The sequence below is a fragment of the Copadichromis virginalis genome, linkage group LG8, assembly GCF_057382275.1.
Source record: "Copadichromis virginalis isolate Kocher_CV1m ecotype Utaka linkage group LG8, C_Virginalis_male_GT1.1, whole genome shotgun sequence".
Taxonomy (NCBI): Eukaryota; Metazoa; Chordata; class Actinopteri; order Cichliformes; family Cichlidae; genus Copadichromis; species Copadichromis virginalis.
Genome location: NC_140625.1, coordinates 16,949,146 through 16,976,255, shown reverse-complemented (window position 1 = coordinate 16,976,255; position 27,110 = coordinate 16,949,146). Strand labels below are relative to the sequence as shown.

The following is a 27,110-nucleotide window of genomic DNA, read 5'->3' as shown; positions in this document are numbered from 1 at the left end:
AGTAACGATGATAATTTTCTAGAAACATCCTTTTATGAAATACTGTTAAAGTCCTTTCTTGTTCCTAGTGACCTCTTTGCATTTATATGCCCACCAGGAAAAATAACCTTATAGCTTAATTCCCTTGTCCCAACTTGATTTTTGGAAGACTGAATCCTACAGTGGCCCCAAGAGGTCAAACGTACTGAAATCTAAGAAAAAGGAAAAAAAACAAAACGCTAAAACACACAACAAAAACAACAACAAATAAACAGAAGCTGACACAAGACAACAAAAGTGATTCGGGGGAGACGTTAACGTGACAGAACAGCAGTGGAAGTGACAAAAACCAAAATGTGCGAAGGATTTCACTAAGATGTGCTTGTTGTGAAGGAAAAAACATTTTTCTACGTCTGGGTTGTTTTATTCAACTTGTTTTTTTTTCTGCATCCACTGTGTTTTGTGTGCTTTGTAATCACTCTCCCCAAGATGACAATCTCACTCATTAAAATTAATAAAAAAAATTAAATATATTTAGAAAGCTAAATGAAATATTATATTTTAAATATTAAATATAAAAATAAAGACTTGAAACCTGCTCATTAAAAACAAATCACAGTACAGTTATTTGAATAATGCCGAATATTAATTCATTTAAACTAAAGTGTGTAGCTAATGTTGACAGCTTAATAAGGGTGCAATAACATCACTGGAGCGGTTGCAGATGCTGGAAAATAAGATGTACACACTCTTGACTTATTTGGCTAAGTGGTATCACTAACAATGGGTAAATACAATAAAATTAATCACAACAGCAGTTGCCTCAATAAACTTTAGGTAATGACCTAAAGTCATACTGTAGGTCCCTAATGGCTTTAGGTACTGGTTAATGAGCCTGACTGCCATTCAGCTATTTGCAGAGGCCAACTGAATGGGCTGTGGAAATGTTCAAAAAGAGTGTGTAGTTTCTTATAGCAAAGGCTTTGTCAGAATGTTATCTGTATTTATCTTTCTGTTAAATGAACAGCTTTCATGTCAGTTTTCTTCTCTCTTTCTTCAGGTGAAACCTTCTCAGAAAGCACAAGCCACACAGAGGAATGTCAGCCCTGCACGCAGTGCTCAGGTCTATTGCGCATGCATACTCCCTGCACTGACTCCGCCGACGCCATTTGCACGTGCAACTATGGTTTCTACCTGGATGAAATCTCGCAGAATTGTCTACCCTGCACTAAGTGTCCTGAAGGTCAGGGAATGCTGTACAGCTGTGAAGATGACCGTGACACAAAGTGTGAGAATTGCACTGGGGACACCTACTCGGACCAGGAAAGCTTTTGGGAGCCTTGTATTCCTTGCAGTACCTGTGATGAGGTGGAGGAGTTAGAGTCGTGCACCCCTTTCGGCGATACGGTTTGCCAAGGTAGGACATATTAAGTAGCTCATATTGTCAACATGAAGTCTAATGGGTCAAATGGCACATGTATATACAGTTAAAAAAAAGTTTCATGATGTATTTTAAAGCAAACAATCTAAACCAAACAAGCTTCTTGGCATAACGCCCTGATTGTGTACTCGGACTAGTTCTTTATTTAAGTGTTACTTTCTCAACAAGCTGTAAGTGTGGAATTCACGTTCCATGTAAAGTCAGACACCTGAGCACCACACTCTCATTATGTTTAGACAATATAAGTCTAAACCCAGTACCTCTTAGCTTTTCCATTCATCAAATATCTATTCAGCAATCAAATAGTGTAAACTCAATGCATTAGGCACGCAAACTGAGCATCAGAATGGGGAAGAAAGTGACTTTGTGGTTGTTGGTCAGAGTATTTCAGAAACTGGGGTCTATTGGGATTTTCCTACACAATTATAAATATCTGGAGTTTACAGAAAATGGTCTGAGAAAATATCCAGCGAACATCAGTTATCTGGGTAAAATGTCTTGTTGATATCAAAGGTCAGAGAATGGAGAATGGTCAGACTGCTTGGAGCTGATAGAAATCAACAGTAATTCAAACAGCCACTTGAAAAAAACCAAGGTATACAGAAGAGCATCTCTGGACCCACAACGTTTAAAATTTGAAGCAGATGTGTTACAGCAGCAGAAGACTGCACCGGATGTAACTGTTGTCAGTGAAGAACAGGAAACTGAGGCTACAATTCACACAGACTCACCAAAGCTTGTGATGCTATCATGTCAATATGGACCAAACTCTCAGAAGAGTGTTTACAGCACTTTGCTGATTTTGTATTCTTGTGATGTGATAAGACCATTCATATAGTTATTTGTCAGCTATCTAATAAATGGCTTTGTGAGGTGACCTGATCTAAATACCAACCAAGTTTCAGCTTCTGTGCCGAGTAAGGATGAGTGATGAAGTGTGTCGCTCAGGGTCACAACGATCTGAATGAAACTACGTGAGCACAAATTCGCTGTCCGACACTGAAAGAAATGTACAACACACTTGACATCCACTCTGTCAGCCTCATAATCAGATCATCTAAGTTCGACACTATACACATTGTTGGCCCATCGACCTAAATGCCACACTGAAGCTTGTCTCATTGTCTTCAGCGACTCATCCCAAGAGAGAAACAAAGACCACACTCTATGTTGAGGGTTTAGAAGAAGGTCATTTCTCTAAACAGGGCTCTGAATTTCTTTTATACCATTGCACCCTGTGGGTATCACACTCCAAATCAGGAATTCTGTATGACTGGAGTCACTGCTCATTCCAATGATCTGATGCCTCAAAGATTAAATCAACGCTTTTGTGAGGTGACAATAAAAGGAGTCTGTTGATCAGCCAAGCAGTCTGTTGGGAAAGTGGTTTGAAGGATGTTGTTATCACAGTGGCGAACACAGAGCCAGTCTGAGGCTAAAGGGACCCTTTTGTACGTCCTCCCATGGCACTCTTTGGCCTAGGAGGGCTTTTGGTTTAGCCCATGGGGCCAAATAAAAGAAGAGCCAATAATGAGTGAGAAACTAATGTCGAATGTGCTTGGTATAATTATAACAGGACATAATTTTTCCTGTTTATTCAAAGAAGGCACAGTTTCTCTTGAGTGTTCCTGTGTCCCACTGCAGTATTTGGGCGATTTTAGCATTAATCAGAAATTGTTGCTGCACTAATTTGTTTAGGCTGGACCAACACTGAGTTAGACAACTAATTTTAGATTTGGATTACTAGTTCTGTAAATTAAAATTAAAATGTGTGTAAGGAGACACAAAGAGTATATCAGTAGAATACCCATTCTTAAATTCAACCCCAATCCCAAAGAAGCTGGAATGATATTTTAATGTAAATATAACAAGAATGCAATGATGCCAAAACTCATAAATTACTCAGAAAACATATGTTTGAAATGAGTAAATGTACCATTCAACACTCTGAGGTTGAAGTTGCTATATATGCTAAACCTAAATCGAATCCTACTTTTGGGAGAGCTGCACCAACCATTGCTAGCAAATAGTGCCTTGCAATATCAAACTAAAACAAATACCTGAATCCCAAATATCCACTGAAACTATCTAAAATATAACACTAAATGTGATTCAGAATATTTTTGCTTTTGAATTCTTATCTATTTTTTTGGTGTAGGACTTATATACATCAAACTGCCAAGAAATCCAAATAACTCCACTGTTATAATGAAAACCGGTATGTAGTTTAAAGTCTGCACTTTCAACAAAAGTTGAAACTCGGGCTGTGTCTAGCTGCTAGGTCATCTTAAACCGGTCATGTGATATGTTGGTGTGTCTGTTCACTCCAGGGGGTAAAGAAGAAATAAGGCTGTTGTGTGGGGCGATCGTGGCTCAAGAGTTGGGAGTTCGCCTTGTAATCGGAATTTTGCCGGTTTGAGCCCCGTCTTGGACAGTCTCGGTCAGTCTCGGTCAGTCTTGTGTCCTTGGGCAAGACACTTCACCTGTTGCCTACTGGTGGTGGTCAGAGGGTGGCAGCCAGTGTCCAGCAGCCTCTGTCAGTGCGCCCCAGTGGCTGTGGCTACAATGTAGCTTGCCATCACCATTGTGTGAATGGGTGGATGACTGAATGTGTAAAGCGCTTTGGGGTCCTTAGGGCCTAGTAAAGCACTATACAAATACAGGCCATTTAATGACAGCAACACGTCTCAAAAAAGTTGGGAAAGGGACAACAGAAGGCTGGAAAAGTAAGTAGTTCTGAAAAGCTGGAGGAACATTTTGCTACTAATTGGGTTAATTAGCAACAGGTCAGTGATATGACTGGGTATAAAAAGAGCAGAGGGGAGAAGCTCTCAGGAGTAAACATGCAGAATAGGACAGACTGATTTTCCTAGAGTATTTAGCAAAGAATTTCAATATTTAATCATCTACAGTGCATAATATCATAAAATGATTAGGAAAATCTGAAGAAATCTCTGTGCGCAAGGGACAATATTGAATGCTGATTAACGTTAAGCCCTAGGTGAGCACTGTGTTGAAAACAGGAAGGACTCTATCATGAAAATCAATGCATTTGCTCAAAAACACTGCCAGAAATGATCGTCTGTGACCACAGTTCACCATGTCAACCATAAATGCAGGTTAAAGCTCTTTCATACAAAGAAGAAGCCATTTGTGAACATCAGCCAGAAATGCTGCCATCTTCTTTTTCTCGACCAAAGCTCATTTGAAATAGACTGAAGTAAAGTGGAAAACTGTTCTGTGACCAGATGAATAAAAAGTTTAGTTTAACTAAAAAGCCTCTGACAGTATCGCTGATGGTATGAAGGTGCATTAGTCTCTATGGAACTGGCAGCTTTTGCTTTGGAAAGGTACAATTGATGCAGATAGATATACACCAGATTTAAAGCAATATATGCTCCCATACAGACAACGCTTTTTTCAGGGAAGACCTTGCATATTTCAGCAAATCAGTGGTAAATTCCATTAATTCCTAAAGCATGGCAAAGCAGTAGAAGAATTACCAAACATACAATAGAAACTCAAAACCATGATGATATGGATGCAGGTGTGTGGATATGAAATAAACCAATAAATAAGAAGCATTTAGTTTGGACTTTTTTTAAATTTCAAATAACCTACCCGATACTGTGAGGAGTCGTGAAACTAGAATGTGTGAAAACAGAAGCAACACAGAAGACTAATCAGTCATTTGTGTCTGCCAGGCTTTAAAAGAACCAGAGAAAATACAGAGAGAGAAGTTTATTTAATAAGCAAAAGCAGACACGACATATATCGCTGTTCTCTACCAAGTGCTGCGCTGCTATTATCTCCCACTGAGGATGACGCTTTAAGGCAGCTTGAATCAGCTTGTGGTCTGAAAGCAAAGGGTGGTGTTTGGAGAGATGATTCATCCGACATCAAGATATAAGAAGCCAGAGCCCCAATACGAAAAACATCCTTTAGATAACGAACAAAGCATACATCATGATGAATGTGATTCCGGCAGAATGACTTACAGCTCACTGTGTATGGGCTTTATTGTCATATGTTGTTCCTCACTCTAACCCAATCATGTGCCTTTTATTTCGAACGTAATCTTTTTACCAAAGCAGAAGCGTTATCAGCGCATACAAATCTGTAGCAATGCCAGACGTCCACATCCATTAATGCTGCGGATTTGTGCGACACAGGCCTGAAGGGTAAAGTCAGGGAGGTGGAGGGAATGAGTGGAACACACAGACCACTAAAGACAAGTCGTAACTTGAGACGGTGGAGACGTAATTTAAATCAAGGTAGAAGGACCAGAACATCAGCTTGACTATACTGGGGGTTATTTTCCTTTATAGATAAAACTGGATCTTCTGCTTTACTCTTTGGATTATATTTTCCTTCTCTTGTGTTTAATATAGCAGGATAAATACTCAGCTGACATGTGGGGTGAAATCCAATTTCCTCCAGGTCTAGCTCCACAGGGATTAATGCTATGTTTTGTGTCTTAGGGGGAATAACTCACTCTCTTCTTCTATCTCTGATGGCTAAACATGGTAATAGTGACCAGACTTATGTCAGGGTAGACCCACAGAGTTGGAGATTTAAAGGCAAGATCCTTATCTAAAGAAGTGTGATACGACTTCCACTCTTTTGCAGGCCAGCGAGCGATGTCAAAGGTTAAAGGGCATGAGAGCCTTGTATGTGGAGAGGGGTGGGGGTTGTGGAGTGATCAGGCAGTATAAGTTCCCCCCTGGGGGATGTGTAGGGAACAACATGATATAATTCCTCACAATCCTTTCAGGGGTCACAACAACATTGGGACAAGTAAAGTTAATTAAAACCGATGTTGATAACAATCCTGACAAGGTGACATCTACTGATGTGCATTATTGCTGTAGGAATACCAAATGCTGGCCTTCTAATCCCCAATTTCATATTAATATAATGAGAAAATGATGTTAGTACTAGATATATTTGCTTCTCTCATTTTACTCATAGCCTCTACAGCATTTTTCAGTTTAGTTACTCAAAGAAAGTGTGCAGTCGATGCGTGCATCATTCATCCAGTTAAGAAAACCACAGAAAGCTGATTCTGCCTGATTTAGATTTATCGTAACTTACAACATAACCAAAACCCCCCTTTTAACCCTACGCTGTCATTTTCCATGTAATCTGATGTGCACCTGAAATGTAACCGCACGTCTGGTCCAGGCAGCACGCTGATTGAATGGCATGGAAGGTTACAGTGTAGGTTACGATGTACAGTGGCTTGCAAAAGTATTCGGCCCCGTTGAACTTTTCCACCTTTTGTCACATAACAGCCACAAACATGAATCAATTTAATTGGAATTCCACATGAAAGACCAACACAAAGTGGTGTACACGTGGGAAGTGGAACGAAAATCATACATGATTCCAAACATTTTTTACAAATAAATAACTGCAAAGTGGGGTGTGCGTAATTATTCAGCCCACTGAGTCAATACTTTGTAGAACCACCTTTTGCTGCAATTACAGCTGCCAGTCTTTTAGGGTATGTCTCTACCAGCTTTGCACATCTAAAGACTGAAATCCTTGCCCATTCTTCTTTGTAAAACAGCTCCAGCTCAGTCAGATTAGATGGACAGTGTTTGTGAACAGCAGTTTTCAGATCTTGCCACAGATTCTCGATTGGATTTAGATCTGGGCTTTGACTGGGCCATTCTAACACATGGATGTGTTTTGTTTTAAACCATTCCATTGTTGCCCTGGCTTTATGTTTAGGGTCGTTGTGAACCTCTGCCACAGTCTCGAGTCTTTTGCAGACTCCAAGAGGTTTTCTTCCAAGATTGCCCTGTATTTGGTTCCATCCATCTTCCCATCAACTCTGACCAGCTTCCCTGTCCCTGCTGAAGAGAAGCACCCCCAGAGCATGATGCTGCCACCACCATATTTGACAGTGGGGATGGTGTGTTCAGACTGATGTGCAGTGTTATTTTTCCGCCACAGCGTTTTGCATTTTGGCCAAAAAGTTCCATTTTGGTCTCATCTGACCAGAGCACCTTCTTCCACATGTTTGCTGTGTCCCCCACATGGCTTGTGGCAAACTGCAAACGGGACTTCTTATGGTTTTCTGTTAACAATGGCTTTCTTCTTGCCACTCTTCCATAAAGGCCAACTTTGTGCAGTGCACGACTAATAGTTGTCTTGTGGACAGATTCCCCCACCTGAGCTGTAGATCTCTGCAGCTCGTCCAGAGTCACCATGGGCCTCTTGGCTGCATTTCTGATGAGTGCTCTCCTTGTTCGGCCTGTGAGTTTAGGTGGACGGCCTTGTCTTGGTAGGTTTACAGTTGTTCCGTACTCCTTCCATTTCTGAATGATCACTTGAACAGTGCTCCGTGGGATGTTCAAGGCTTGGGAAATCTTTTTGTAGCCTAAACCTGCTTTAAATTTCTCAATAACTTTATACCCTGCCCTGTCTGGTGTGTTCTTTGGACTTCATGGTGTTGTTGCTCCCAATATTCTCTTAGACAACCTCTGAGGCCGTCACAGGGCAGTTGTGGAGCTGTTTTACAAAGAAGAATGGGCAAGGATTTCAGTCTCTAGATGTGCAAAGCTGGTAGAGACATAGCCTAAAAGACTGGCAGCTGTAACTGCAGCAAAAGGTGGTTCTACAAAGTATTGACTCAGGGGGCTGAATAATTACACACACCCCACTTTGCAGTTATTTATTTGTAAAAAATGTTTGGAATCATGTATGATTTTCGTTCCACTTCCCACGTGTACACCACTTTGTGTTGGTCTTTCATGTGGAATTCCAATAAAATTGATTCATGTTTATGGCTGTTATGTGACAAAAGGTGGAAAAGTTCAAGGGGGCCGAATACTTTTGCAAGCCAGTGTATATTTCAGTCTAAATCAAACTTAAGGTTCCCTCTGCAGTTCAGAGGTGGTCTTTCCCTTTTCACACAAATGCTTCCCTTGACTCCATGCTCAGACCAGCGTTCCTCCCTATCCAGGATATGTACTCATCACTTAAAGACTGTGGCCTGCAGGTTTAAATAGACTGTGGAGTCCAGGCCTAATGAGGAAGCTCTTTTGTGTCGTGGCAGCTGCTTAGCCAGAGGTTGTTTGGTTTCCTTGATGTATAATTCACAGCAATCCTCCTGCCACTTAACCGCATACAGTATATTACTGTGTTTGTGTTGGGGGACCCGATCCTTGGTGTAGCATGTGTTTTCAGAAAATTGGTCTCTTTACGACACATAAGGGCTCGCTAAAGGTTTTCACTTAAGAATCCGTGGTCCTGTCCTTAGGCAGTGGTAACCATACATACATACATTTGTTGCCTAAATCCCTCCATGGGACCAAGGATAAAATCTCTTTCTGAAGCGTCAGAGTCCTGAACTTTGTACAGCCAACATCCCTTTATTGTAGCACTTAATACACTAATCCGAGCAGCTTATCTTCGTCACGGCAAGTTAGTGCTCTACAAGGAGACAGGGCTTGTATGGTTGGCTTCGGTTACCTGAGATGCAGTGGTTTGCTTTGCTGAGCACTGGTTTGGTTTGGGAATGGAGATGCAGGGCTGGTTCTTGTGAGGCCCATCAAGCTCAGAGAAAGATGATTTCAAAATGCATTATGAGTAGGATAATGCAGCCACGTTAACACAACTTTGCAAGGCCTCTTTCGACCTTGGTTAAAGCTGTATGATTGAGCAATGATTGAGCAGGATAAAGTACTCACTGCCTGTTCTTATCATCTTGAGGTTTTGGCTAAAAGCCCTCAAAGTGGTGGGAGACAGAGGTTTTGCTCCATGACCCTGTTCTTCCTTGAGATCGTACTCAGGGCTGACGGGACATGCTGTATCTATCAACCAGAGCCTCGAATTCTTGCTCTGTGGCAGCGAGGGCAAAAAGTTTTGGCACACACACACACACACACACACACACACACACGCACAGATCTGGCAATAATCCAACAGGCACATCAATCACCCTTCTCAAGGTCAATGCCCTATCTAGAGCTGCGTCTTTTTTTCTTTTTTTTGGCGTGTTACCCATGCTCCACCTGTTAATCGAGGTTCTTCAGTAATAACTTGTTAGCTTTCCTGTAATCTTTGTGGCAAACGAACAGAAAAGATCCCCTACCACACACGTAACCCTGATTCCCCTGCCTCCCCTCTCACATTGGCAGAGGAGTCTGTGAACTGTCAGTCAGAACATTACTCATGTGAGCTAGTAGATGGAAATGTAGAGGTTTGTTTGCTTTTTTTTAAACCCTCTTTTAAACAGGAGATATTTTTACGAAGACACCAGAATTAACTAATAAGTTATAGACACGTATACATATGACAATGGTTTCAGTAGAGAGACACAAAAAAAGGGGGGAGGAGGGGAGAGTGATTGGTCCAAGTTCATTCGGTTATTGATAGGTTAGCAGGAGGGGAGGGGAGCAGTTTCCTTCCGGAGTTTGGTTGACCTTAACAATCAACAGGCTGCCCTCCAGAAATCAGAAAGCATAATCTACTAACAAGGACCATGCAGAGCTCTCAGGGCCACGGCAGTTCAATTCGAAGGACGAAGGAAAAGAAGCAAAAGAAGGGACGTTTCTGAATCTGCAGAGGGGGTTCTTAAATTTGAATGAATTCTCATGCGGTGCCACGGCCTATAACGGTCAAAAGCACAGTCTATAACGTTAATTTAGAATTTAATATCAACATTTTTGCAGCAATATTTTATCTTTTGTATTTCTCAATACAAATGAAAAGTCTTTTGAGCTTATAATTGATCAAACTATGATCTTTTCTGGGGTCTTTTGTTATAACTGTTTATTTTCTTATCTTGGTTCCACACAGTGGCTGAAGCGTCAGCGCTGACACACTAACATCCCGTGTATTTTTGCTTTTCAATAACGAAAATCCCCCAGACTTTTAAAATATCAAGTCTGGAGGAACACGTGCACCACTTTAATGGGTAACGATATTGAAACGGTTGACAGGCCCTTGTTTCGTTATGATTTGCTAAGCTATGATTGGATGGGATGGCACTCCTGTATGGGAGAAGTTTAGTGTTTGGTTGGCCCCATAAGGATAAAGAGCAGGCTATGAATTGGGGAAACCACGGATGACAAAATGCCATCAACATTCCCGATTTCCTGCGTCCAAGGCATCACCACATCAGTGGCTGTGAAGAATCCCCAGCCCCAGTGACTAAACAATTCACTGTCTTTGTATTGCACAGTCACTCATTGTGTTGCCAAAGCTTGGTCCCCTTCACATCCACAGGCCTGTATCTCTGTATCTCTGTATGGCTGCAGCTGACCTCCTCTCTTTAACCCCTTTGCACCCTTCTCCACACAGTATGAGCATTGTAACAATGAAGGAGATCTTAAAGTTGACTGCGTCTTTTTCTTCGCTGTCAGTGTGGGATTGACTCACTTTCCTGTCATCATTCTGGAATTTGCCCCGGAGATTCCAGGAAAAACCTTCAGAGGTGATTTGGCATGAGTGAGCAGTTCTGGTGGCAAGGGTGACCACAACACTTGCGCTTTCGCTCGTGTCGTCGTTTCGTTGCCAAAAGTTCTGCTCAGAGACTCGGGCTTTTGTCCTCATCGGGATTTATTGCATGTGTCTCTGCCAAACTGAGCCTCTCTCTCACTGATATTATCTTTAAAGCTGCCTAGGGCTGAATTATTGAATAAAGAGAGACATTAATGTAATTTTGCGGCATTGGGTCATTTGTTACATTAGAAAGAAAGAAAGAAAGAAAGTGTACTTTATTATTGTCAGTGTGAGAAAAAAAAGGCAGTTTTGTCACTTTTCTACAATTTATCATTTTGAAATTCTTTACAGGTGATAAAGTCATGCAGGCTGTGACGAGCAACTGATTTTGCATAAGCACTTCAGTTAAAGTTTCACCTTTTGACGGTGTGTTTAACACATTAAAGGTTTTACTTTGACCCAGATTTTACCTGATTGTGAATTTCCCTAACTCTTCCTAAGTCTTTTGAGTGCTTGACCTTACTGTAAAGTAAAACTTGAACATAATAGCTTTTAAATGTATAACTATTAGCTATTAAAGGAAGTTGCGATGGGACTCAAACTCCAATCTTCAAATCAAAAGCTGGGAGTGTGTTACCTCCACTGCACCTGTCTCTATATCTGGATTCTCCTTCCACCGCAACCTTTTTGCCATTTTAAGAATTTTTGCATGTGTCATTTGAAATTGTAGGAAAAAAACAGACTTGTTTCTACATTAAGGGTAGTGATCAACCAGTTGAAAGCAGCTGCACAAGAGAAAATGCATCAGCATGAGATTAGTACACTGGAAAACAAATAAAGAGCTGCAGGAGAGAACGAGATGGAGAAAGCTGGCGAGAGTGGAGCACAGGAGCAGATGCTGAGAATGCGGCCTGGTCGATAAAAGCGATGGAGTTACTCCTCTGCACTCTCGGGTTTCTCTGGTTGACCTCTACGAGTGCTGATCACTTTCTGCAGCAGAACAGTCACTCACACACACACACACACGCAGAAAGACGTGCCCACACGCAGGCACTCTCTACATTCATGGGTGTGTCTAAGGCATGTGTGCAGAAGGAGTAGATGGGTTGCATACAGTAGGAAGTGAGCCAGAGGCCAAAAGACAGATTGACAAAACAAGAGTAACAGCATTCTGCAGTATTTGAAGGGCATTGCTTTGTTTGTATTTGTAACAACTATTATAAAAACAGTTGTGGTTCATTTAATGAATAATGAATAATATACAAATGTCTTTTCAGGTTTTGATGTGCAGGGATTTGTGGTTGTTATGGCTGCAGTCAGGTGGAATGCAGTTACAGAAAGGCAAACTGAGCCCCTCCTGTCTTTTGTGACTAAATCATAAGTCAGGCTTTAAAGTATACGGTGTTGAAACTGCAGCAACACCTGTTTGCACGAGTCCGCAAGCGGTTGGAATGACGAGTTCAGCTCAGGTGTGGCTGCACACACACAAACAAGCACACAGCTGCTGTGAACACAAGCTGCATGCACAGTCCTGCTGCTCTTATATAGTACTTATGTAAAGGGCACAGACCAACAGGTTCTTATTACACGCTTAATGTGCACAAGAGCCTGGATTTCCTGTCACAAGTGAATCACTATCAGACAAAGCAAGCGAGACAACTCTGGTAATTTCACTAACAGCCAGATAATGCTTAACAATAAATATAATAATTGTTTTGATAATTCAAAACCGACTGAGCCTGTCATTTTGACGTCTCCGCAGCTTTCAACTTTTATAGTTTTAATGACAGGCGTGCCGCGCTCTTACCGGAGGAACCCCCCTGGTTTAAACTGTGAGACAAATAATATCCTGTATGCGATATATATACCTAGCATTTACAATAAAGATTAAAAATACACTGATAAAAGATGGGAGGGAAGACAAATAATGCCAGTGAAGCAGCTTCCCTTTGCCACCATTGCCTTATATTGAAAACAGCTTATTATTAAAGCTTTGTGCAGATTGAGAGTGCTGCCTGCTTACACAAGAGTGCTCATCATCCACATGAAAACTGAAAATAATAAGAATGATTAAAACAACATTAAAAAACTTCTAAATCAGGGGTGTCCAGCTCCAGGCCTCGAGGGCCGGTGTCCTGCAGGTTTAAGATATCACCCTGGGTCAACACACCTGAATCAAATCATTAGTTCATTACCAGGCCTCTGGAGAACTTCAAGACATGTTGAGGAGGTAATTTAGCCATTTGAATCAGCTGTGTTGGATCAAGGACACATCTAAAACCTGCAGGACACCGGGCCTTGAGGCCTGGAGTTGGACACCCCTGGTCTAAATGATCATAGGAGTGACTGACAGAAAAGGAATTGCCCAGTAGGAATGAGTAAAAGTGTAGCCAGATGTAATGTGGGGAAAAGACTGAAGGATAAAGAGGAACGATGGAGAGAGGACATATTTTTAGCCGGACAAAGCAGCTCTCTGTCATGGGACGGTGTCTGATTTTGTGTGAGCGTGCGCACGTGTGTGTTGGAAAGTAAAGAAAGTAGAAACAAACACGCTATGGTGGTAACGGTGGCGGTGATGGTGGTGTGTGTGTGTGTGTGTATTCTCTATGGTGTGGTACCTAGTATTGAAGAGGGCAGGAAGCAACATGATATCTTGTAGTGATTCACCAGAAGCCTGTTTATATGTATACTATTTCTTAGGCACTTCATCCACTCATAAAGGTATAATATATCCACCAGTTTAGCAGCAACCCACACACGTATAATATAACTGGCTCTTGTTTTGTTTTGTTTCTGTCATCCATACTTTTTCCTTTACATATCAATGAGAGCAGGATGCCAGATTTACAAAGTCTTGTTAGCTATCAGTACATATGAATGGGATAAAAAAAAAATGATGATACAGACTTTCCAAAAGTTATTGAACTGGATGGATGATGAGCCTCAAGTTTTTAGAGCCTCATCTGTAAATCTAGGTTTCAGCTGTCTCTGATGCTACTAGATCTCTAGTATTGTGCAACTCCCCATAAAGCCACAAAAAAGCACTATATATGCAAAGTTTCCAAGATCTTTACAGTTTGGCTTTAAATGCAACAAGCAAGATGAGTTAGTATATGGAAGCGTGAAGACCAGGAATGTTGTGGCTTTGGCAACAATACTCGAAAATGGTTTCAAGTAAGTCGTGTTAAGTGAGTTAAAGCACCGGAAACAGAAGCATGTGGCTTACTGAGCTAAGCAGGAGGCAAAACTGGCAAAGAACCAACAATAACAAGGTAACACGAAGACAAACAGGCATCTGGGCTGCTTGTAAATACCTAGCAGGGTTAAAAAAAAACTGCACACAAAACAAATGTTTTCGCTGTGTGTCAAGTGTCAAATGAGTACGGCACTGAGAATTACATTTACAGCTCATAGGCTTCAGGTTAATGGGGCACAAGTGTCATCCTAAGACAAGTTAGTGAGAAAAAGCTGTGGCCTTAAAGGTTAATGATTAAGAATCATCGACGTAGATTTGATGTTCAGTTAATTGTTGTTACCATAAAGTGCTTCCTCAAATTTCCTTCAGCTAAAATCCCCGCAGCAGCTCAGCACATCGATCTAAGTTAGCTCTCATTAAAAATGTTTTCGCCTCATTAGTAAAAAATGGATGCCTTGCACTCAGCGGCTCTCCTGAGGTATTTAGAGCCCTCTGAAACCAACAGCCTGATTTCCTGTCCATGCTGTGAGTAACTGTAAGTAAGTGACAGGCGAGGATAGGTTTCCGCATCCGCGGCGAGGAGCGAATGTGTCTGCTAATGGTTGGAGGAATGTGGGCAGGACTGGATGGACCAACTTGCTCTTACCATCGTTAATGGCTCCCTGGGGAGAGGGGAGGGTGGAGGATGGGGTATGACCAAGTGTTGTGGGAGTGCTTGTTGTGTTTGTCAGCATAATAAGTATTTATTGTTACACTTGCTGTGGTGAAAAGAGGCAAAACAGTAAAAGTAACACAGAAATATGTGATCTGCCAAGTTACCACTTGTATCTGTAGCTATATTTAAACTTTGCAAACCATTTTCCGGTCACATTGCTGTGCTGGGAATGTCCTAGTCCGTGGAGTATCAAACAAACTGCTACTATTTATGAAAAAACAACCTTGGTCTGGATGTGTTTGTTGCTGTTTTTCTTTTCCAAATAACAAAATCCTTTGATTTGATTTCATTAGAAATGAAGTTAATTCTTGAAATTCATTTATGTTGTGAGGTCACTTTTAGCGTTTCCGATTTGAGCAAAAGTGCACTGACCCGAGCTGCAGCACAGTTAAATCTGTTTAAATCAATAATTTAATTTCAAGAATGAATAGGTGAGTTTGTGTCATGCGTTGCTGCTTGACAAACTCAGAGTTTAAATCTCACTCTGCATTTCCTCTCAGTTTTTATAGAGGAAGCAGAAAGTTGTATTTCTATTTTTGGAAATAAGAAGTGCCCTATCTTGTGTTAGCAGACCGCAGATGTGTTTACCAGTCCTTCTACTGAGATATAATTTACAATTACTGTTACACAATGCTCAGAAGACTTTGTGTAACAGCTCTCAGTCTATAAATGGGGTAGTTTCGTATTAGTACACATTTAAATAAGTAATTGCCCCGTAAACCTAATAACTGGTTGTGCACACCTTGGCAGTGAGAAGTTCAATCGAGCATTTGTGATGACTGACCATGAGTTTTTCACATCACTGTGGAGGATTTTTGGCCCACTCTACTTTGGAGAATTGTTTTAATCGGAGGGTTTTCCTGCATTAATGGGCTGTTTAATGTCATGCCAGATCATCTCAACGGGATTTAAGCCCAGACTTTGACCACGTCATTCCAAAACCTTCATTTTGTTTTTGAGCTACTCTGAGGTAAACCTGCTGATGTTTCTTGGATCATTGTGCTGCTGCATAACCCGAGTGAGCTTGAGTTTCAGGGAATAAACTGATGGCTGGACATTCTCATCCAGGATGTTTTGGTAGAGAGCAGAATTCATCGTTACAGCAAGTCATGCAGGTCCTGAAGCAAAAAAGTAGCCTCAGACCATCAGACTACCACCACCATGTTTGACTGTTGCTCTGATGTTCTTTTTATTAAATGCTATGTTAGTTTTATACCAGATGTAACAGGGATCAAGTCTTCTAAAATGTTCAACTTTTCTTTCATTCACAGAATATTTTTCCAAAGGTTTGGGGATCATTGAAATTGTTTTTAGGCAAATGTGAGACAAGCTTTTGTGTCCTTTTTGGTCAGCAGTAGTTTCCTCTTTGGAGCTCTCCCATGGATGCCATTTTTGCCTCTTTCTTAATAATAATGCATACTTTAATGATCCCCGTGGGGAAATTACTCTCTCTGCATTTGACCCATTCATTCAGTGAAGCAGTCGGCAGCCACTAAGCAGGCGTGTAGGGACGATACCTTGCTCAAGGGTACCTCAGGGTAGCCGTTCAGTGGATTTGAACCCCTGACCTTCCAATCATGGGGTCACCAGTCTACCTACTGAGCTATCCCTGCCCTTATTGTTGAATCATGAACTCTGACCTTAACTGAGGCAAGTGAGGCCTGCAGTTCTGTTGTTCAGGGTTTATTTGTGACCTCCTGAATGCGTCTTGGTAGGCCGGTCTCTCCTGGGAAGGTTCACCAGTTTTTTAACTTTTCTACATTTGTGTATAACGGCTCTCACTGTTGTTCACTGGAGTCCCAAAGCCTTAGAAATGTCTTCGTAACTCTTTCCAGACTGATAGGTGTCAATGACTTTGTTTCTTAACTAATCTTGAGTTTAGATTTGTTGAATCAACAGGTCTGGTAGTAATCAGTGCTGTTTGTGGCTTAACCCAGCTTTCCAAAAGCTCTGGTCATCACAGATAAAATCATTATTTTAAAAAATACATTTTAAATTTACTTGGGTTATCTTTGTCAGATATAAAATCAAATATTAAATCCAATATAACATTTGTATGATGATCTGACAAATGTGACAAATATGAAATAGAAACCTAAGACATGAGGAAGTGATGAAAATATTCCATGACACTGAAAGAAGGACAGAAGAGGGAAAAACTGCATTTTTTCATTATAATTTTTGAAATGAAGCATTGATATTGTGTCAGTACTGCACATGATAATGTGTAGATTATGTGTAGATTATGATATTAATTATATAATATAATATGTATATAATATTATGAAGTAGATTTTTGTTCCCGTAATGGCAAGACATGCAATAAAAGTTTAGATGAATTTCAATCATAAATAAAATATATTTTTTGATATTTCTTAAGTAATTAGCTCTAGCCACAGCACAATCACAAAGATAAGGGAAAGGAAATACTGGACTGACGTTCAACACAGGGATGGCCTTCTGAGTATTAAAACTGCCAGCTTTCTCTTTTTAATGGTAAATGATCCAAGTGGTCAAAAATAAATGTTTAACAAAACTGTGAATGTTTTAATTTCCTGTTGCTGTTCTATCTTCACAAAACTCAAGAATTTCTCTCTGTGCATATTTGTCCTTTACAGGTCAGTCCACCACAGGGTCTCTATTTACTTTCCCCCCCACTACCATTGATGACTTAACATATGAACCCGTACCAGAGGTCCCCACAGACAGCAGCAGCACCACCACCACCACCACTAGTGGTGATTCCCAGCAGCAGTTCTACAAGGGTCTGAATGATAAACTCATCCCCATCTACTGCTCCATCCTGGCAGCTGTTGTTGTTGGATTAGTGGCCTTCATCATCTTCAAGAGGTGAGGACTAAGCAGGAAACACACTGAAAAGTAGACATATTGAGCAAAATGCCATCTCAAGGTACCTGATGACCCACTGCAACTACAAGAAAAAAGCAGAGTTTCAGAAACTTCAAATTTTGGCATCTGTCAATGTCATAAAGCCTAAATCATAACTAAAACCTGATGCTCATTTATGACCCTCATTCCCAAAAATATGGCACACTGGGTAAAATATAAAAACAAACAAACCCAGAATACAATGATTTACAACTCTGATCTCAAATTAGAGGTGTCACCTCTTCTTTTATAATCAGTCTGTAAATGCGTAAATGAGAGAGGAATTTTGTCCCATTCGTGTATGATACAGATTCCATCTGCTCAGTCCTGGGTTATCTTTGTTGTATTATTTTTATTCCCTTCATGAGACTCTAAGTTTTCAGTTGGTGAAAGGCTTGGACTGCAGGCAGGCCAGCTCAGCACTCAGACTCTTCTACTATGAAGTCATGCTGTTTTAATAGATGCAGTGTGCTGTTTAGCATTGTGTTTCTTAAATATGGAAGACCTTCCCTGAAAAAGACGCCATCTGGATGGGGGCATACGCTGCTCTAAAGTATTTATATGCCTTCCAGCACAGATGGTGCCTTTCCAGAATGTATGTCGCCAGTTCCACAGGCATGAATGCCGCCCTCTTACCATCAGACTTTTCTACTGATGGTCCCTCTCCTCTTTAGTCTGGAGGATGAGGCATCCATGTTTTCCAAAAAGAATTAAAGAATTACAGAACAGTTTTTCACTTTCCTTCAGTCTATTTTAAACTAGCGCAGAGAAGATAGCAGCATTTGTAAGTCATGTGTCTTTCTCAAATGCTTTAAAGCATTCACAATTTTACCTTTTGGAATATAAGTCTGAGTTATAAAAGACAGCTTCTCAGTCTTGAGGAGAAAAGCATCACTCAATTCACCTCAGTTACACTACTGGGTTTGGGGCGAATGAGGACTTATATGCATTGTCATCATCTGATATGTGCAGAAATGTAGAACGCACCTATTCAGGTCCTTTTTTTGGTTCGCTACATATGTGTGCTACGGTGACAACCTAACCTTACTGTACCTGGGAATAAAAGCTGATAGGAAAAATAAACGCATTAGTCTGAGTGTGCAGTTAGGTATGAGCTACAGAAATATTTGGAAAAATCATATCTGATTAAATTTGCCCTCATCTACTTTAAAACAGTGCTTGGTAGGGATGGGTACCGGTATCCGGTGCCATTATAGCACCGGTTCTGACATAAACGGTAGTAACCAGACCGAAAAGCAGCGCACATTTCGGTGCTTTATTTTCCTGAAATGTCATACACTTTGGATTCCAGCCAATCATTTTACCTTTGCAAGCGTAGCAGGCGGGCCCAGGTACGTACGTTCTTTTAGAGCAGAGCTACAGATTAAAAACGCCCAAGGCGAAGCGGTCAAAAGTCTGGCTGTACTTCACAGCAAAAGAAAGTGGGAAACAGCTAAACATGAGAGGTTTTTGGACAAGGTTTGTGTTCTTCATTCTTTAAGCACCGGTTTGAGCACCGTTTAAGCACCGGCACCATTTCAAAAGTACCGGTTTGGTACTGGTATCGGATAAAACCTAAACGATACCCATCCCTAGTGCTTGGAAGCTATGGCCACTTGGATTAGATTATCTTCTATTTCAGGGTGAGCCTCAAACACACTAACAGCATTTTTGTTTTGCTTTTGTTGGACATCAATCATAAAATTTATGTTGAACGGTCAGTGTTTTGACACAACTTCCAGGAAGAGATCTAAAAGTAGCGGGAGCGTTAATGCTAGAAGCAGTTGAAAGGTGCACAGTTAGATGAAGTGGAATCGAATTTGATATGGGTTTGTAGTTTTTTGCCCCTCAGCCTACAGAATCTACTGAAAATCTCAGATGAATTTGAATCTCAGTGACCTTGACCTCAAGGTCAAGTTTCCTCAAAATCTTGTGAGAGGTTAGTGCAGAAGTCATCTGTGCTATGATGAGATCTGTTATGTTTTACTTTCATATTTACTGTAGAATAAATGGCTACATGAAAATGGTATCATTCCAAGAAATGGCTGAAAATGTTTGGGTTAAAAAAATAATATTAATAAGATTTTATTAAAAGGGTAATGAGACTGGTAAACACTATGTCCAGCGAAGACACGAATAACAATAGAAATAAAGGAGCTAAATTCCGGTAAATGAGAAAAACACCCATATTGCAGCCTTATGGAGACACACAACAACACAGTAGGCCTGCTCTAACAGTGTACGTGAAAGATACTCATACTGAACCCATACAGTTATAATCCAGCTGCAGCTCACTGATTATATGCTGTGTACGTAACATAATTTAAAAAGGGGAAACCGGTTTGTGTGTTAAGAGTTCTGGTATGATGAGTCTCTGTGCTGATTCGTTCACATACAGGTGGAACAGCTGCAAGCAGAATAAGCAAGGAGCCAACAACTGCACCCCCAACCCGAACCAGACCCCGTCACCCGAGGGGGAGAAGCTACACAGTGACAGTGGCATTTCTGTGGACAGCCAGAGTCTGCAGGAGCAGCAGGGCCAGAATCAGGCACAAACAGGTTAAAACTCATCCACAGTATAACGACACAGGGGCCGCTGTCATAGCGCTGAGAAACACGATAGCCCTCATTTATCAAACTAATGTGCTTAAACTGGGTGTAAACATATGATAAGTCTGATGGACAGCAAACCAGAAATTTGGGTTTCAGTAAACCGTAGGCTGCACCCTAAACAGTGTCAGTGTCTTACGAAAAGAGGCCCACCCTCCCCTCTCTCAGGAAAACTTACTTACTGTAGCAAATCAGCAGGAGAGGATTACAACAGCGATGAAGCCTTCAGACCTTCAGTGTTGTTTTAGCAGATCAGGTCCTGAAAAGCCTGTTTATATTTGGAAAAACACAATTAGAAGTAGATTTGATATCTTAAAGTGTAATCTGTAGTATTGGGACCAATGATGGATTCTTTTCTTGTAGTTACTTAAAATGTTAATGTTCACTTCTTGTAAGGCGCACCCATAGCCTGCACAGGCTTATTCAGTTTAGAAGCAGGTCTCTCTTGTAAATGAGACATTGAGTCTCAGTGAGATTACCTGAACAAATAAAGGTTAAATGAAAATAAAAAATAAATAGAGCTTAATTAAAAATCAGCCAAGGAAACCATGTGATCTATTTTTAAATCACATAGAGGTGAACAGCTGAAGGCATCAACTCTGTTAGTCCCATTCTCATAAGTGGAATATCTCTGAGTACATTTCTTTGACCCTGTAAACAACCATTAGACAATTGACAGAAAATTCTTTTTTTTTTTTACACTGGATTGTTTATTGAACCTTCCGACAATAAAAATGTATTATAATTACTAAATCTTGCATTTTTTGTGCATTTTTTTTCTACATTGATGATGTAGAGGTCTCAGAACCTCACAAGAACTAATGTATCAAATATGATACGTGTCGCATTACGAGGTTAAATTCGAAACAAACCTTTGCTTTCTATAGTTTGTATGCAGACTGTGCAGATTTGTCAGATTCTTCTTTAATGGGGATTAAATGAAGAAAATGCTTCTTGTTCTGAACTTATTCACCTTGCTCTTATATGTCACGGTTTTGGGACTCATCACTTGGACCTGTGCAGTAATAATTATTTCAATCAGGGATTTGACGGATGAGGATGAACTAATTATCATATGGAGTTCAAAGATCAAAATCATCAAAGCCTCACAAAACTTTCAAAATCATAAGAAATTTTACACAAAAAGCTCATAGTAAAAAAATGAAGTGATGTCAGAGTGTCATCATAATGTTTTCTGTCCTATTCAACACCATACACTATGTCAGTCTGGCTGTACAAACTGCAGTTTGGCTGCCAGTAAAGGCATGAAACCATAAATAAGTCATTTTAGTTTGGCAAGCTCTGGGAATTTTATTAATGAGGCACTCCTGAGATATTGTAGGGCAATGAATTTACTTAAACCGCAAAAGCCATCTGAAATATACAGACCGCTTTTATAAATATTAAAGAGTGAAGTCCCTTGCTGCCGGAGTTATTATTGCACAGGACAAAGTGATGAGTCCTAAAACCATGATCTGTCAGAGCAAGGTGAATAAGTTGGGAACAAGAAGCATTTTCTTCATTTAATAGCCATTAAAAGTGAATCAGAGCTTGTTGTTTGACACTGATATTGACAAAGAATGTACTGTCTGCATAAAAACTATATTTAGAAAGTAATCCGATTAGTAATGATGACTCACAGTCCTGTAGTTATTTGTGCACAGCTGCCATCGCTCTGTGGATCACATCAAGTGAATAAAATATTTTCTTTGTTCAATAAGATATTATGCTGTTATCTGTGTGCTTAAACTTAAATAAAAATGCATAATTGTGTTTGTTTTTTTCCTTTTGCAGTCGTCAACATCGATGAAGAGCCTTGTTTGCTTCTTCCCCTCCACACCAGAGAGAAAGTGGAGAAGCTGCTGTTTAGGGCTGCGGACGGAGAAGACTGCGACCACATGCACGACAGCGACTGGAGCAGCTTGGCAGCTCTTCTCGGATACGAGGAGGAGCGGATCGCGACCTTCCAGCAGGAAGAGCATCCGGTCTGTGCCCTCCTGTCTGACTGGGCGGGAAAGGACTGTGCCAGCATCGAAGCTCTGTGCACGGCGCTGCGCAAAATCAATCGTGAAGACGTCGCTCAGAGCCTGGTGCTCAGCCCAAGTGCCGCTAAAACAACAGCCACTTCTGTAGTGTGATTTTTGTTTATTTTTAAAGCTCAACAGTGATTTCACATGTTAACACCTGAACCTTAAAATATTCCTCTGTGGCCTCCTATTCCTCTACGCTATATTCACTTATGAAGCTACCAATCACAGTGATGATCCAGTGCTGTGAATCCAGAAAAATCATGTCAAATTAAGGGATAATACAGGGAATCAGACAAACACTGACAGATAGATATCGCTATGTGAAACCAAATCTGCATTTATCCACAAAATATACAGCAAATTTGCAAAGAAAGAAGCTTAAAAAACAAATGTCTGTAATTACTCCACTGGATATCTACCTGCCTGAAGTTAAGGTTTTTTTTTAAATCTTGACTCTTATTCTTTCTCCAGTTTGGTCCTCTGCATCTTTAATATTATCTTCATCCAGCCATTGCTACCCTTTCATAAGTCTGTGTTGTACTTTCCCATCTCTGCTACCAAAGATTTTCCTCAGACACTAACTCACAAGTTATATCGTTTTAATGCCATGTTTAAGTACACTGTTTAAATTTAAGTTGACAAATGGCTTGAACCTGTTACTCCTACTGGACGAGGCCTGCATACCACTGAATGTCTGGATCTTTGCAAATGTGACAACCTGAGGAAGTGATGTTTGGATACATTTCAATGAACTTGTTCTCTTTCCAAAAAAAAAGGAAGGAAAAAAAAACTTTTACCGTCCTTTTAAATATTTGTATTAGATCTAAGAGATGGAGCAGTAGCGTTTATCTCAGTGTCAGCTTCCTCTTAATCGGCTTCTGGACTCCTTTTTTCCCCCAGCAAGTGCTAACTGCCTGGACTTTGGGGCTGACTGTGGGGCCAGGTCACTGATGGAGGCAACGTGACTCCAGCCTGTGTGCTCAGACCTGTCTACCTAACAGAAACTCAGAGAGAGACTCCATGCTGACCCAGAAAAGGGAAAGACCTAGAATTCAAAACATAAGTAACAACCATGTATACAATATGTAGATATGCAGGCAAATGCACACGCCAGATATAGACATACTTGAAATAGATACCCAAATACAGTATCTAGGTTTGCATGCATGTAGTGTACATATACACACACAAACGCATACACAGTTAGCTCATGTATGCATTTACAGTCTTGTTCATAGTACAGGACACAGAAATGATCAGATCCTGCCATATATGGTATGGAACATTGTGACAAAGGGACCATATACTGTTTGTTGTCATTAATAGTAGCCAATATTAGATATCTGTGTGCCTAATTATGTTAACAATTATATGATTTGTAATTTGCGCTGTAGATAATGAAATACTACATTAACAGTAAACAGCATGCACAAAGTAGCAACTCATTGTCAGCCAGTTATCCGGTAAATAAACTGCTGTAAATGATTAGGAAGCAAAAGAAAAATGACAGGATTTTCAATTTTTTCTCTTAATTTCTCAGGGTGTCTCATTTAACTGTGATATTACATTTATTTGATTTGTTATAGCACCCTACAACTAACAAAAACACAAAGGAGACTGTGTTTATCCAGGGCAATGATTCTCGCAACTGACAATCCTTCAAACAGACTAATAAGACAGAGAAAGAAAAAAAGAAGAGGGTGTCTAGTTTCTTCTTTGTTTGGGAACAATGACCTCCGGATAAAAGGCAAGTCAGTGGAGACACAAGTTGAAGGATGTGGGATGAATTCAGACAAGGGCAAGTGGAAAAGTTTTGGATTACTTAAATGTAAAGGGGAAACCCAGGAATCGGCAGTTGCATTAATTAGACTGTTTAATTGTATGCATTCATCTCTTCAGTGCATTATGCGCTCTCTGCATTGTGTTTTGTTCTGCCAGCTTGGTTAGGATTTATCAAAACATATTCAATTTTGTGTTTATGTTGATATTTAAAGCTTCAACTCTTTGGATTTTTTTTTCATTGGAGAATTTTTGAAGGATTAATTAGCTTGCTACATAAAATCCTCGTCCTCACCAACCTCAGTTGCTACTGAGTACAGATTGTCACTAATCGCTAGCATACTGAGCTTCATGCTGTAGTGTTACTTTAAATGAAGGTATTCTCATTACTCTGTAAGGGTTGTTGTATTTAATTCTCAAATAACAACTGTACATGGTATTATATTTCTGTTTTTGTCCTATAGATTGTAGCACTTAAATGTGTAATCATGTATTTACATTTTGCATCACAAATGCCTTTCCAGGCGGCTAATGTGATTTTTGCTTTTAGCTATACTGTATTTTTTTGTAACTTGTAAATATTATTTTTTATTGATTTCAATTGTAAATAATTTGTCTTTTTCTACATTTTATCTTAGTTAAAGCCTGGAAGTGGCCACTGTATAATACTTGTATGTGAACAGGACTATATTACAATTCTAGGGCTGTTGACAAAAGGAACAAAAGAACAGCCACGCCTCATTAAGGCAGTTAACAAATTATTCAGTTCTACTAACATAAAGAAAAAGACTAAATTCAATCTACATTTCATATAGTTCAGGATTAAACAGATTCTAATGCTCCAGTTAGACACCCAGCCAAGTAACCCTTAGGTTAAAGCATAATTAAAATAATAAGCTGCAATATCATTCAAAAGATTAGATTTTAGGGACACTAAAGAAACAATACTAAAACGAAACAATGATATAACATTTTTATCCCCTTTCTTGCTAAGAATTAGATGCCATGAGCGATACAATGGGTGTTACTATATGGAATGTAATAAATGAAGCTACAAAGACAGGAACAAGTATTGCCTCTGGGAAAACCTAAAAATAACTAGATTCATTGTTGCAGGAGGTTGTGCACCATACCGCTTCAGCTATTATCTTTAGACAGAACTAGACCAGTCAAGCCAAGCTCCTTCAATTTCTATCACACATTTAAAAACAAACTTTTCGTGTTTTCAATTCAATGGAAATAGAAAGAGAGAAATGCAAAACAAGCTAGCGGTTCCAGTTCATGCTAAGCCACTGGTTCTTAGACTGGCAGCCAAAGTATCCACCACATACAGTGAACACATTAAAATGCAACAAATACAAAGTCAAACAATGTCACATGATATACAATATAGTTGTACACATACCTACAAAAGGAAAAAAAACATCAGTGGCGGGAAAACGTCCACGTCTGCGTCTACACATTCCTATTGATGGTTTTAAATTTTACATAAGCTGCATGTTTGTTTGTTTAACTTTAGGCCTTTCTGCAAATTGAACAAAATGTAGTTGAAATACTGTCTAGAAAAATAAACATGGCTAATGGTAATCTACGGTACTTTTCTTTGTTATTGATTAAACTTGTGAGCTAAGCTAGCTGCCTGCTAAGCTAAATCAGCTGTCTGCTAGCTGTAATAAGATGAGAGTATTTTGCCTTCCTAAAACATTTAACGGATTATTTAATTAAAAACCATTCTTCCTAAATAAGTCATTAATCGATTATATGTAATTATCAGTTATATATAATCGGTTAATAATCTGTTATATTAACCACTAACCGATAGTTGTACCAATATTCATAAATACTATTACATGTGTATATGTGATATACTATTGCACTGCATAGGTTATATATCATAAAGGCACATCTTTCAAGGGGGGAACTAGGCTGATAGAGTGATTTAAGCCTCATTTGTCTTGAATGTCTTAAAAATTTGCACCAGCTCATTTGCTAATGTGAGAGTTAAAGCTCTTTGCCTAAAACCTTACAAGCTTTCCTGACCAATAACAAAATGTTTCACACGAAACTGTCAATATAAACTTTAATCTGGTAAATTAAGTCTTTTTCTTCTTGGAAACTGCAGGAAACAGAGCACTTGAATAACTGTAGGGCCTCTTCTCTGCTTTGGTTTTATGATGCTTAAGGGGATTATTTTAGTTTAATAGTTTTGCTCAATGATATCCACCACAATAGAATGACCTTCCTTGAAAGCTCTTTCTTCATTGTACCAAAAGATGGTAAACACAATAAAATGTATGTGTGTCCTTCTATCAGAAGCTGCAATTGAATATGGATGCTTTTTCCTGAATAATATTTGTTGATTCTGAGGGCTAAAAGTAACCATGAAATGAGGGTTGTGCGTAAAAGGCTTTCTTTTGAGGGTAAATCCCTGGTAATGTAGCTCATAGTGACTCATAGCAGAACCAGGACTGAGCTGTACACATCTGAAAATCACTGTTCCTTGTATACAAATACATATACTGCTCTGTACTTAATGTGAATTTGCTAAAAACCTACTGCAGACAAGCAGTAAAACCAATAATAAAGCTTTTAAAGGCACTCATCTTCTGTATTGATCCAACAACACACAAACACAAATATGCACATTAGAAATTAGATGTACTCAATTAAATAAATAATTATCTGAATATATAGGACAATTATTATTTTTTGTATTTATTTAATCATATGGGTTGATAATTTCATAAATATGCTTTTAAGTGGCATAGTCTACTTTCTATTTTTCTCTGTCTTTAAATTTGCACAAGCAAACAGTATAGTACTTTAAGCTTTTGGTAATACTTTTTAGACTTTAGTGCTCATATTTATGTATCTTAACGATTTTAGAATGGTTAGATCTTGGAAAAGCAATGTATTGTTTTGCATTTTGTCCGAAGGAGAAGGCCTGTGCATTTTTTCTCCAGTGCCACGTCCTTCTGATATGTAACTCAAGCCAAATGAGACAGACTGATTGCT

General features: G+C 39.7%; 1 protein-coding gene across 1 annotated transcript in view; it reads left to right on the top strand.

Annotated features, from left to right (window-relative positions):
* Window positions 1-25,682, top strand: part of ngfrb (nerve growth factor receptor b) — a 35,581-nt gene extending 9,899 nt beyond the window's left edge. The window contains exons 3-6 of the mRNA XM_085466248.1: window positions 1,040-1,396; window positions 17,406-17,637; window positions 20,075-20,235; window positions 22,081-25,682. Coding sequence (XP_085322374.1) covers window positions 1,040-1,396; window positions 17,406-17,637; window positions 20,075-20,235; window positions 22,081-22,424 — 1,094 coding nt within the window. The 3' untranslated portion in view covers window positions 22,425-25,682. The remainder of the gene's footprint in view (window positions 1-1,039; window positions 1,397-17,405; window positions 17,638-20,074; window positions 20,236-22,080) is intronic.
* Window positions 25,683-27,110: the final 1,428 nt, after the last annotated feature.